The 14,278-nt window shown below is 45.5% G+C and overlaps 1 protein-coding gene across 1 annotated transcript in view; it reads left to right on the forward strand.

Moving 5' to 3' along the window:
* The first annotated feature begins 1,035 nt into the window (after window positions 1–1,035).
* The window catches only part of LDLRAD4 (low density lipoprotein receptor class A domain containing 4), a 193,608-nt gene continuing 180,365 nt past the window's right edge, over window positions 1,036–14,278 (forward strand). The window contains exons 1-2 of the mRNA XM_061572094.1: window positions 1,036–1,375; window positions 1,648–1,680. Coding sequence (XP_061428078.1) covers window positions 1,351–1,375; window positions 1,648–1,680 — 58 coding nt within the window. The 5' untranslated portion in view covers window positions 1,036–1,350. The remainder of the gene's footprint in view (window positions 1,376–1,647; window positions 1,681–14,278) is intronic.

A 14,278-nucleotide genomic window follows, 5' to 3' on the forward strand; every position in this document is an offset into this window, starting at 1 on the left:
ACAGCTAAGCCCCTTGGCGCCACCAACGGGGGCTGTGTGTGCTCTGTGGGATATCTGGGGGCACATACAACCCCACCCCTCGATTGGGAAGAGGCATAAAAGGGCCGCTCACTGGCCGATCGGGGCCAGTTGCAGCTCAAGACCCAAGACCAGCCAGCCAGCTTAGGACCCTGGACCCCCTCGTCCCGCTTATCCTTGTAAGGGCCAGGACGCTGTGCGGGCCAGTGGTGGGACTCTGAGACTCCCGGCTCTACGTCCTTGTAAGGGCGAGTTCCGAGGAAGCCAGAGTTCAGACCCGCACCTTGGCTGGGTCGGGTCAGGTAGCCTCCCCTAGTGTAATTGTAGCCGGAGGACCCCAGAGCATAGCTAGAGTAGGCTGTGTTCCTAGGCTGTGTCCATAGGCTGTGTACCTAGGCTGTGTACTTACGCTGTAACAGGAGTATAACACATTACAGGAGTATAACGGGCTGGTACCAGTGGCAGGTGGTCTAGTTGGTTATGGTAAATGGTAGAGCTGGTACCGGTTGGTTCAGGACAATGCCACGCCACGGGGCTGTCAAGCCGCGGGGCTGCCACGGACCCTTCGGTCTGCAATATTTCGCTGTCTTTTCTTGGATTGTCTGTTTGTACAGTCACATCGTCACTTTAAGATGTTTTCTTGTTCATGTTTTTGTTTCATGTTTGTTGCGGTAGGCACCCGATTCAAGATTCGAATGGCTCACAGGGCTATACGAAATAAATGAAATGAAAACTGAAACGAAAACTTCAAATCTAGAAACTGGAAATGAGTTTCAATCACGCCCCCCCCCCCCGCCGAGTGGGGGGAGGGGCTCACTAACACCGCCCCCTCGCCACACTAACCCCTCCCACTCGAATCTAGCCCCGCCCATGGCTCACGAACCCGTTTAATCTGACTCCGCCTTTCCCTCCCCTCGACTCCCAGCCGTGGAGCCTCTTGGCACTAACCCCGCCTCCTCATCGCACCCCCCCCCTGACCGCGATTACCCCGCCCCCCGCCCGCCTCACGGGGCCCCCGCCCAGCCCCAGCGCGCGGCGCACGCGGCTTGACGCGGCGAGAGACGCGCGCGCCGCAGCCGATAGACGCTCGCGGGCGCGGGTGGGCGCGCGCACGGCCTGCCGACCAAACCCGAGCGCGCGTGCGTGGGCGCGCGCGCGCACCGGGGTCTCGTGCAGCGCCTCCCTGAACTCCCTCGCGCCTCAGAACATCGCGAGCTCCGCGTCCGCTCCCCGCAGAATAACAAACACAGCCCCGCCCCTCGCCCCCTCCCCCCGCGCCGCCACTGCCGCGTGAGGGCGACACGCAGCGCGCGCCATGCGTCCGAGGCCCGCATGATGCTCCAGCTCTTCCTCATCGGTAACTATGACTAAACTCGCTTCTGACGCATGCACAAATGAACGATAGCCTTGCTGTTGATTGCTGTCAAAGTATTCGGCTGCATTGCGGTATTTTTTGCAAAATTCGTGATAAAATAAACACCAAGGTCGGTGACTTCCGGAGTGTTTGCAGCCACTTCCGGTGGTGGTAAAAGTTTGATCGACTTTTTAAAAATAAATTTCAAATGAGTTTGCAAAGCGCTCCCATTATCTATCGCAGTGCATTGATTGCTACGTGTGTTCGCATTCCAGTGCTGCTTTTCGAAGAGACGAGCATTGCAGAAGGTATGAGCTTTCAAATCCTTCCACTCTTGCAAATCTTCCCGCGGCGGCGGCGGCGGCGGCGTCCCAACGCGGCGCGCGTGAAGTTCCGTGGACACCGATTCCCACGCCGAGAGTTCGTGCCCGTCACAGAGTTGACCGGCCCGCCTCAACACTTATTTGTCATAAGCTTTGTAGAACATTGTGACACAGATGAGGATCGCGTGTTCTTTAACATATATGACAACGCTTGCACCAAAACGGTTTCAGTTAATGCAGAATCTAATCGGCACGTGAATGATCGCGGGGCAATCGGATTCACGAATCGATGTTTTTGCCGCAATCCTGTGTAGTTTCATTCGATGCATGTATCTGCAAAAGTTTTAGGAGGGTTGTTAAATACTGTGTGTCTCTTGCACTGGCTCGTTGCGCATTAAAACCCGAATGAAACGGTTACCGGTTTGCGCATGTGCAGTATACAAATGTATCGCAACAAACACAACATTTGTGCTGATAATTATTTAAATTCGGAACGGATGATGTCGCGATCTCATGGTCAGCAGCGGTTCGACTCCCAAACCTTCGCGCGAGTTTAGACATCGGCACAAATTACAATCGACGCCTTCACACCTCTGCCAACATTCCACTGGAATCGTTAATCGGTTCCTGACTTTAAGAACTGTTAAGCTATTCTGGATTCGGTTACCAGTGAACCGGTTAAAACCGCTAGTTTTTGTGCCGCTGTGTGTTCATTAACACCAGTAGATTTTACAATGCTTTCATCTAGCAGTGGATTAACCATGAGGTGCGGGTACTCCCAGCTCTTCCGAGACGTGCTGGACAGCGTGGAAGAGGAAACCACAATGACTCCTCTCCACAGGGGGGGGGGGGGGGGTTCTCGAGGTCGCCCTCCTACCGCCTTCATGCCAGCAGCTGTGACAGACCCACCTCGTGCCCCCCCCCCCACCACCACCACGTGGCAGCCTGCCGCGACCGACTTGAGTGGGCCGTGCAGGAAACGGCTATGCTGCTGGATTGACAGAGGCAGGGAGATTTAAGAAACTTGCCCGTGTTTTAGCTGCCGCGCCGGGAGACCGAAGCGTCCTTCTCTGGAGTGTAAGTCCTCGTGGTACGATGAATAAGAATCGGAATACGTATTTATACTGGAGGAATCCGATGAGCTTTATAAAGCTCTTTTTCACACATCCTCATAAATGAGCAGCGCTGACAAGAGTGGGTGGGTGGCTTTGTCATCTCAGTTGGGGAAGGGCAGGCTCAAAGACTCAATGCAAAACAAACACTAAATACATCTCTCCTTGTTAAGATACAGGACCGTGTACAATATACAACCGTCAACACATCCTCATTGGTCAATTCACTGCCCAGGCACCCAATGCAGTGTCTGTGCGTGGTGGTGGCGGTGTAAGGGGCCATCCATTTAGTATGTACGCAAAAATCCGTCAAAACTTGACCCCTCCCCCCCCCATGCGTACGCACTAAATGGATGGCCCCTAAGTCATTGGTGAGCGGTAGGGTAGTGGTGGGCGAACTGGGCTACAAACCCGGCGACCTGAATTCGAATTCCCGCTCACGGCCAACACCGGTGACGATTATCTGAACCGGTCCTGCGCCCTCCCCTATGTCGACTCGGCCTCAGTTGAGTACCTGGTATCTTTACATATTCACGTATCCCTCAGTCCTCAGCCAGTCGGCTATACAATGTTCTAATGTACCTGCCTCAGTGCATCCCACATGAGATTGAAGCTTCATTATGGAGGAATAACAACTTTAAAGTCACGGTTACAGGCAGCATTAGCATTCCCGTGATATCACTGCATTGACGACGTTACGTAATAGAGGTTAGATCGCGTATTTCCGTGATCTAATCCCAAAAAACTCTATTATGGATGATATTGGTCGTGAAAGCCTACATGTTAATTAAAACCGTATGGATGAAATAATGGACTTAACTCGCGTTTCATGATCAAATGCTTTGCTGTCAAATTGAGACTTGTTTCTTATAAATTAATCTTCACCGTTGTGTTGAACAGCCTATGATTGACAACCTAGTTCTGTACCTACTAAAGCTGTATTTTTTTTATTTAATCTTTAAAAAAATCTTCATTGAAGTGAACGTGAATAAATTTAAAAAATCTAGTGACGAGAGTCATATCCAGATCTCCAAAGAAAAGTGACTACGTCTCAATTGCCTCTCACCTGTTGGCAAATAACGGTCATATGTGTGTTCATTGTTATGTTAAAGTGGCTTTAATGTATTCCTTAAAATCCAACGTGAAAAGTGATAATTTTTGTTGTGCTGTACCTGGACCCTTGATGTTTGTGGCTTTTGATTTCCTTTCGTTGCCAGGAGAGAAGCACTGATTTTAATAAACGCGGAGCACAGCTTTTGGAGGATGAATAATAAATAACAGTGCATTAGCTCTTGCGTGACAGCAAGCGCGCGAGGAATTCGCCTCCACAAAATGTGCATCTCGACTACAACGGGACCCAGTGGGTGCCTGCATTCACTTTGTGCTCGCTTCATCGTCTCTGTTGAGCTAACAAAAATGCATTTAAAAACAATAACAGGTTGGGATGCTGCCGTTGGCGTAATGGTTAGCACAACGGACTTGCAATTCGTACGTGTCCGTTTCGATCTACCGGCACAGCAGTTGAGCAAGCGGTTACACTTCTTAAACCCCCCCCACCTCTGTCCACCCAAGCAGTTGAAATGGGTTCACCACAGACTGCAATCAGCAGGTTGCGTGCTCCATACTCTTGCCTCCTACATGATGAATTACCAGCAAGGAAAAATAGACAAAATCCCCTCCATAGCGGCTCTTTACGACTCCCTGTATTGGAGGCCATTCCGTAAGAAAGGAATTGCTGGGCTGCACCTTTATGATCTCATAAGAGGTTAAGCATAATTCATGACGGGAGTTTTTTGGTCTCAGTCATAAAAATGTTTCTGCTTCGTGGCAGTGAAAGAGTCCTGTTTGAATATTAACTTAACCTTTTATTTTTACTCAAGTTATGACGATCAACTTGTGGGAAATCGGCAGCAATTATCCCATGGAATAGGCTGGCTCCTGTCATAGGAACGTAGACCTTTCACCACCGTTTTAATAGAGCCACTCACTGACTGGTTATTGATCGTGTAGTGTACGTTCACTGGAGCAACATATTTGAATACAGTAAATTCGGACAATTTTAATTGGTCTCTGACCGGATAAGAGCCCAATGAAGCCGAGTCTCCTTTGCAAGGGAGACCTGGGTGCCTGTATCAGGTGTTTATTATCAGTTCTGGGAACAAACACAAATCAGAGACATGATTTTGACTATTAAGACAAGTTGATGAGCTTGAGGGGGACACGGCGCTCGACGGGATGAGAGCCGATGGATGATCCTGGGGATGGAATGGCAGTCAAAGGAGAGAAGGCAACCAGGCGGGCGGCCATGGCAGAGATGGAGCGATGAGATCAGTTTGTGTGTCGAAGAAAGAGGTATGGTAGCAGCACTGACTGGACAGTGAGGTATGGTGATGGTATGAGGAGGCCGGCCTTCATCCAGGAGTGGATAGACATTGACGTCTGATTATCGATTCATTCATATTATTTCAGAACCAGTTGAAAATACACTTAAATAACTCTTGAGCAAAGTTCCTTGAATTAATATGTGTTCTCTTTCTACTGTATGTTATTACCATGTCTTCTAACCAGGTAAAAGCCCATTGATGCTAGGGTTTTGATTCATATGTTGGCACAAAGGTAGTTTATGTAAATTTTGGAAAAACTGCTAAATTACTATTATTTTCTGCTCTTTTGGCTGCTTTTTCTGCTAGAAATCGGCAGAGTCTGTTTCTTTGCCAATACATAAACCAGGCTTTTGAAGCCTCTTCATGAAGCAAAACATAATGATTACGAGAAAATTATTCAGATAATAAAAAAATACTTATAACAGATCTCCTAAGAAAGCAGACGACAGTGTTTGGACATGTCTCAAGGATGGATCATGGACACAATACCAAATGTGGCCTTAACGCCAGAATACAGGAATCAAGCAGTTAAGACAGAAATAGAATGTGTTGGATTGATCAAGTGGAGACATAGAAAATAGGGGATTGGTGATGAATGAAGCTGCGAAATTAGTAGACGGAGAGTCATGAAGGCACTTTATTCAAACCCACCGTCGCTGCTGAACAGACGGTCGGGAGGTGAAGAAGAGTCCATTGTGAGCAGAAGTATCAGAGAACATCCGCTAATATCGGTGTAGTTACAGTTTGATAAACATTTTTTTATTGTTACAATTATACTACTATGAAGATTTTTTTTTGCACTTTTAGAAAATAAGCAAAAATGTGTGCTCAGATTGGTTTATGCAATTAAACGTCTGCAAAATTGCCAGTGATTTGAAGACCGTTTTGAAGTCTGTATCAGAATCTTTATTTTTGATGCCTTATTTATCCTGGAGGAATCCAATGAGCTCTGAAGCTCTTCTTCACATGTCCAGTGAGGGGCGGGTCAGCAAGTTGGAGCGAATGTTGAATGTAGCGGAGACGCATCTTCATTCCACATTCGCTCTCCTCTTCAAAGTCCACACTCAAGGCCTTGCTGCTGTCTTCTCCCGTTGATGAGCTACTTCCCCAAGGAAAACCCTGCACAGTCTCTCCGACGCTTTCATCCTCTTACAAATCCGTCACCCCCCCTCCTGCTCCTCTTTTCCTCTGGTTGCTACTTAAAACGATTCATTCACATGACAGTCGCTTTCTTCGCTACCTTGGGGCTCCTGGTGTTTGAGTCGGCTTATACGAGTCGTATGTAGCGCCACATTCTCAATACGCTCAACTTGTGCTCTGTCAATATATTTTAATAATTTAAATTTGTTATTTTGTTTATGTGTGTGTTGTGTACACTCATGCATAAAGGGTTGCCTTGTACAGCGTCTTGGGATGCTCTGGTATTTGGATTATTTTCCGTTCAAATTATGATCGTGATTACAATTTCTCCGAATTTGCTATGGACTGTTGGAGCAGCTGATTGACAGTTGGAGATGCACTCTACAATTAATGAAATTTGATATTTAACTTTTTTTTCACATCACACTTTTCCACAGCAGTCTGAACACAGGCGTTCCTTCATAAAATATGAAGTGTACAGTTTACACATCACTGCCCCGACCGCAACTAAACCATACATTTGACTTTGACTCTGTTAATCCAATCAACTAAACAAACTGCCCACCAAGGGGTTTAGGATGTATTATTTTATTTAGGATGTATTATTTTATCTAGGATGTATTAATTTATTTAGGATGTATTCTTTTATTCAGGATGTATTATTTTATTTAGGATGTATTATTTTATCTAGGATGTATTGTTTTATTTAGGATGTGTTTTTTATTTAAGATTTGGGATGTATCATTTTTCACCAGGGCATAGACCCCGTTGTATTTTGAAAGCGACTCCCAGCCAATGCAGTGACAGTGAGCAGCAGATTTGTTTAACAGATACACCAATAAATATAGAGGCACAAGCCAGCAACATAAACAAACGTCTAAAAACGCACACGTGCATTGGTACGTTTTAAAAAAAATTGTGCATTGCATTTCTTAACATTGAAGTGCTATTTACAATTTGACACCAACAAACATTGTACAGTGCAGTGTGTTGCTTAGCCACTTGCTAAGAATGTTAACAACAAATATTTAGAAGCTCTGCAGTCTGACCTACTTTTGAGGAATATATAAAGAATAATGAACTGCTTAATCCCATGTATTATAACCAGTACTGTACTTGCAACAAAAGTATGAAGTCGGGCTAGTACTGCTATAAATACAGCAGGAATAATGAGGTTTTACTTTGGAGTGATTACTTTCTCATTGATTGTGTTTGTTGACGTGGCTAAGAAACATTCAGCCTTAAGCTGTTTGACAAGAATGACCTGCCGGAGGGCCTTGGTGAGAGAAAGAAGAGAAAGTTGCAGCGAATTAATCACAACATTGCAGACACCGAGCAGCAAACGCATTGAACCCTCAGATCCTTTATTTATTTTATTGCAGTTAATGCTTTGTTAAATGCTCCCAGACAAGAGTCGTCATTTAATTTTCCAACGCTCCTTATTTAACGAGGAGGCGACAAGCTTTTGTTGACCACTCGCAGACTCGACGTTTTTTTATCTCCCTTCACCGAGGCGCTATCTCCAGCTCACTTCTATGAAAATTATTATTAGTTGCGAGCGATGATGACGGGAGCATATGTTGGTGACATGCCATGAACAACACGTGTAATACACATCATGCGCAGACGAAGTCCCACGATGCATCGTGGGCTCGATTTTATGCTGATGGTGCTGATGGTTTTTGTAACAACGGTTGAAACCAGTACCAATTATCAAGCACGAGGTCAACTCACCCCTACTTAAAATGTCTGGGTTATACTCCAGTTGCCTAGAGTGCAATCGAGCTTACAAAGCTGCGGACTGATACCGTGCGTTATCGGCATTTGATTTAACAGCACAGTTCATCATCGCTACCATCACCGTCACTTTACTCAGAAGTACCCTGAGACAGTCTCACAGTAGATCACAAGCAGTCGTGGCCTCACAGTTGACGAATAAGGTAGCTCTGTCTCGTCTACGGATCAGAGGCCAGGGCAGATAAGAAGCCAGTGCTGGCCTCGTTTAAAAGTTGTCATGTTGTTAAATTCCCTGCCATGAACTTCTATTAACCAAACAGCCGTGGAGCCATGAGTGCAGAGCACGTGGGCACCGCGGAGCGCGACCCGCGGACTCTGGGTCTTGTGCTGATGGAACAAGAAAAAGCCGAGGTCCATTTGGTTGCATTTGCCCTTGATCCGAATGCATCACGACCCTGGCACTGCAGAGCGTTACAGTTTCACACGTGCGTGCGGCCGGCGGTGGCCGCTGGCTCTGCCGCTGTAATGAGTTTAACGGTGAGACGTGGCAACTTTGTAACCTGCCTCCGTAGGCTATAAACTGAATCACTGAGCTGCAATATTGTATCGCTTTGCATCAATATGTAATGTTTATTCAGTCTGAAAGGTGTCTAAAATATACACTCATAAATTATAATTCAATCCGCCGCTCCAAAAGTCTAAATTCGTAGCATATCTTGAAACGGGCATTGTGATGGCAGTCATCTTTTTTGGTGTCCATGAGGCAGTGGTTGAAATTTCTCATTACGACAATAATCTGTTTGCTGTTGAATTATTTATCCAAGACAACCTCACCGAGTCTCAAAATTGTATTTTAGGAGGGGTACTGCTTGGATTGTGCAGCCAGTGCCTTTTTGAGTGTTTTGGTTTGTGAGAGGAAACTTATATTGACTAGAAAACTTCCCCGCATATGTGGGGATATTGCTCAAATATGCATTACAGGCGTCCCTCGCGTAACGCCTTCCCACATAGCGCGAATTCGCAGTTACGCGATTCATGTTTAGGGACATACTTAACACATTTTATGCGTTTTAAAGTTAATCCTTCCAGAAAAATAATTGTAAATTACATTTTGTATGTAAAAAAATATTTTCAATTATAAAAATTCAAAGTTAAAAGATCTATTTGTGATGGCGTCACCGCGTCAAAGCAGCGCCCGGTGTCACAGGCTGGGCGCTGCCATCGTAGATCTGCCGTCTCTGCGTCACACACGATGCTGCTGCTGCCAGCAGCCCACAGAAGCATATCAAAAAGCCCTCAAGTTACTCCTTTTTTTAGTAATCTTTGTAAGTGCAGGTATCCCTCGATTTACGAACGTTGGCGAAACTTCGCGTTAACGCAATTGACAGTGCAACAGTAACGCCTCCACATCACCTGAGCAGTCGTTCCAACGTGCAGATCTTTTGCCGAGTTCCCTGAAAAGTTGAATAATTTTGTTTTAAATTAATTGTTATTCAATGGGTTTAATATTTAGGTTTGTTGTTTTTATTTTTGTCGTGATATAGGTGGTGTATATTTTTCGGTTAGGAGTAAAGTTGGGATGACACATCCCTAATTTTTTGTTTTAAACGAATTGGAGAAGCCGTTCCCATTTACGAAATGTCGTTTTACGCGCGTCTCTTTTGAAGAATGCATCCCTTTCGTAAATCGAGGGATGCCTGTAGTAATCGTTTTAATCTAAATTATTATTCTCTCTTGTTAAACTTCTTATTCACTATTTTTGTAGCATAAGTAATAAAATGAAATGCTGTACTTAATTGTTCTTCGGTAACACACCCTCCTCGTATAACACGTACAGTATATCTTGCGATTCGACTTACGCGCTGTTTTTCAGGACCGCATCTCGCACAGTACGCGAGACGCAACCCAAATACATATTGGCCAGGGACCTGTTTATCTGCACGGGCATATCACTTGTACTAAAAACGTATCGTGATTTGTGTACTTGCACAACGTTACTCTGTTTCAATGAGCAGACTGGCTTCCCGAACACTTGGCCCATCAACTTGAAAGCAAATAAATAAAGGGAAAACTTTGGTGCGGGATGGTTTTTGTTGGTTCGATTGCAGCTTAGTTAATGAGCACTCCGTTTTACACCTCCACCTGCCTCAGAGACGCGGGCACATGTTCAACCTTCCCCACCTCCCTCCCCAATCTGTCCACCCCTCCACCCCTGTCATATACCTCCTCCCTCTACCCTTCCACCCCAACCCCTCGCCCGTCATGCAAGTGGCACCAAGGTATCTTGCGCGTTCCAATTTACTATATTTGTTGTTGGTACACGTGCTGTTTGCCGTGGGTTGGGCCACGTCTCGCGTTGGCAGTGGCTGCTGCAGTTGTGTAAATGGTTGCGTTGTGTCTGTGCTGCCCTGTGTGTGTGAATCTTACTTTATTATCGTTGTTTTTTTTAGCTGGGCGGTGCGGGCGGCGCTTCTGATCCTAATGTGGCTGCGCATGTCACGGCTCTGCCTCTTTGGCACACAGAGTCGTGTCTCGACAGGCCTGGCCTGGTACCACCGTGTGCATCAGCACTAGCTCCCTTCTCAGTTCACTGCTGGTTTGGGTTCCCTGCTGAGATGTTGCACGGCACCTTTTAACTGGGCAGCCTCAGTCTATAAATATTTTTTCATTTATTTATACATGAAAAGATTACTGGGTCTCAAGGCTTTAGCAATACAGTCCTGCTCGGGATGTTTGACCAATCCCTTGATCCTCATGTGTGAAGACTTAACGCTCGGCCATGTTGATAGGCCTGCAACCTAGATGATGTGCTCCCACCTGACGTGAGAGTAGAGCCAGATTAGTGGTCACATCTACACACACGTTTTGATGTCATAATGCCATGTGACATTGTAAGGTGTGTACACGCGGCATGTAGTGCCACGTGGCCCACCAGCACACGCTAGTTTTATTAATTATCAGGCTCACCAGAAAATATGGTTTGAAGAATTTTGGCCTCAATATATGTCAAGGTCAGAGCTCAGTTTGTAGAGCAGCAAGGCTCACAAATGCAAAGTTGTGAGTTATAACCCCAGGCAATATCTTCCCTCCACAACCAATAAATTGAGAGCCACCTGATGAGGCTGTACCACCACTTGCTGGGAGGTCCGCAGTGCTTGTCCTGTGGACAGACTCATTTCTAAAAAATAAATGTGGAATGTCTCTCACTGCCGAAAGACTGGCAGCAGAAATCAACAGTGCTCGTTTCCGTTTGGGGATGTTTGGATTTTAAACTTGGATTTATTGATATTAATATGACAGTAATATTGAATACCGCTGAGACATTTTTTGATTGATGAAGGCCAAGCGTTAAACTCATTAAAATATTAAAAACATTGTACATTTGTAATAAATACTGTATATTAAATAAAATAAAACATTAAATAAAGTAACAAATATAAAAAAATATTTTTTATTACCTTGAGTCCTTATGCTGGCTTATTCGTCAGTCACCAGAATTGCACACACATGCATAAAGATCCACCATGTAGCCTTAACAGGCTGTTGGGGCAAGTGCTGTTAGTGAGCAGCGCCTATGAAGGCCGCTACAGTACACGAGGGGATGGATAGCCAGCACCACGCCCGGCCGCATTTGCCTCCCTAGTGGCAATGTTTACACACTGCACCAGGTACTCATTTGAGGATGAGCCGACCTCGGGGAGGCCCAGGACCCATTAAGATAATTGTCACTGGTATTGGTTATGAGCGGGAATCTAACTCAGGTCATCGGGTTGGTAGCGCAGCCCGCTAACCATTGCACTACCACGCTCCACACACACAGGAGCATGCCCACACACACGTGCACTCACTTTCACACACACACACGTTCGTGCATGCACATACAGTAAGGGAAAAAAGTATTTGATCCCCTGCTGATTTTGTACGTTTGCCCACTGACAAAGAAATTATCAGTCTATAATTTTAATGGTAGGTTTATTTGAACCGTGAGAGACAGAATAACACAAAAAAAAATCTAGAAAAACGCATGTTAAAAATGTTATAAATTGATTTGCATTTTAATGAGGGAAATAAGTATTTGATCCCTCTGCAAAACATGACTTAGTACTTGGTGGCAAAAACCCTTGTTGGCAATCAGAGGTCAGACATTTCTTGTAGTTGACCACCAGGTTTGCACACATCTCAGCAGGGATTTTGTCCCACTCCTCTTTGCAGATCTTCTCCAAGTCATTAAGGTTTCGAGGCTGATGTTTGGCAACTCGAACCTTCAGCTCCCTCCACAGATTTTCTATGGGATTAAGGTCTGGAGACTGGCTAGGCCACTCCAGGACCTTAATGTGCTTCTTCTTGAGCCACTCCTTTGTTGCCTTGGTCGTGTGTTTTGGGTCATTGTCATGCTGGAATACCCATCCACGACCCATTTTCAATGCGCTGGCTGAGGGAAGGAGGTTCTCACCCAAGATTTGACGGTACATGGCCCCGTCCATCGTCCCTTTGATGCGGTGAAGTTGTCCTGTCCCCTTAGCAGAAAAACACCCCCAAAGCATAATGTTTCCACCTCCATGTTTGATGGTAGGGATGGTGTTCTTGGGGTCATAGGCAGCATTCCTCCTCCTCCAAACACGGCGAGTTGAGTTGATGCCAAAGAGCTCCATTTTGGTCTCATCTGACCACAACACTTTCACCCAGTTGTCCTCTGAATCATTCAGATGTTCATTGGCAAACTTCAGACGGGCATGTATATGTGCTTTCTTGAGCAGGGGGACCTTGCGGGCACTGCAGGATTTCAGTCCTTCACGGCGTAGTGTGTTACCAACTGTTTTCTTGGTGACTATGGTCCCAGCTGCCTTGAGATCATTGACAAGATCCTCCCGTGTAGTTCTGGGCTGATTCCTCACCGTTCTCATGATCATTGCAACTCCACGAGGTGAGATTTTGCATGGAACCCCAAGCCGAGGGAGATTGACAGTTCTTTTGTGTTTCTTCCATTTGCGAATAATCGCACCAACTGTTGTCACCTTCTTACCAAGCTGCTTGGCGATGGTCTCGTAGCCCATTCCAGCCTTGTGTAGGTCTACAATCTTGTCCCTGACATCCTTGGAGAGCTCTTTGGTCTTGGCCATGGTGGAGAGTTTGGAATCTGATTGATTGATGTCTTCTGTGAACAGGTGTCTTTTATACAGGTAACAAGCTGATATTAGGAGCACTCCCTTTAAGAGTGTGCTCCTAATCTCAGCTCGTTACCTGTATAAAAGACACCTGGGAGCCAGAAATCTTTCTGATTGAGAGGGGGTCAAATACTTATTTCCTTCATTAAAATGCAAATTAATTTATAACATTTTTGACATGCGTTTTTCTGGATTTTTGTTGTTGTTATTCTGTCTCTCACTGTTCAAATAAACCTACCATTAAAATTATAGACCATTTCTTTGTCAGTGGGCAAACGTACAAAATCAGCAGGGGATCAAATACTTGTTTCCCTCACTGTACACGCACAAAATATCGTTATTTTGTCAGGTGAGGCCCACTGAGCTATATGGCTATTTTTCAGAAGTGACCTGGCCACAAATGATAGCCCAACTAAGTGGTTTATCACGTGGAAATTTATAGCAGCCAAATACTCTAAACACAAATGCTCTGTCACTCATTACATCTTATGGAGGATTGCTCCGCTAAACAAAATAGTTCTGTGGTTTGGTTCGCAAGTGCGAGTTCATGTTTGTAAGTCGATGTTAAAAATATATATGTTATGGAAGCTAATTTGTAAGTGCAGATGTTTGTAAGTTGGGCGTTCGTAAGTCAACGTCTGCCTGTACAGCGTGATGAATATGTGTTTCGGCCACCATACTTTGTATGTGCAGCTATGAATGTAAGAGGACATAAAAAGGTGTATTCACCCCTTGGTGGACCCTTTAAAATTATCTTCCACATAATTGGGACATCAATACTTACAGATCGCAGGAATATATAGCAAAGTTATTTTATAAATAGTAAACGTAAAAATCTCACTTTGGGAACATTGTCATCCCAGACCCACAGGGTGCCCCGTTCATTCAATTACAGCAGTGGATTTTCCCTGCTCACGACAGACTGTTTTCGGTAGTCAGTTTGTGCTAACACTGCTGGTTTCGCGACGAGTCTGCCTTTGATTAGCGCCAATGCTGCCGTTGATGCCACAATCAAGTCTCGCTGCAAGCAACGGTGGCTAGGCAA

This window comes from Lethenteron reissneri, chromosome 49 (genome assembly GCF_015708825.2).
Source record: "Lethenteron reissneri isolate LAM-NWPU_2019-01 chromosome 49, ASM1570882v1, whole genome shotgun sequence".
NCBI classification, from domain to species: domain Eukaryota; kingdom Metazoa; phylum Chordata; class Hyperoartia; order Petromyzontiformes; family Petromyzontidae; genus Lethenteron; species Lethenteron reissneri.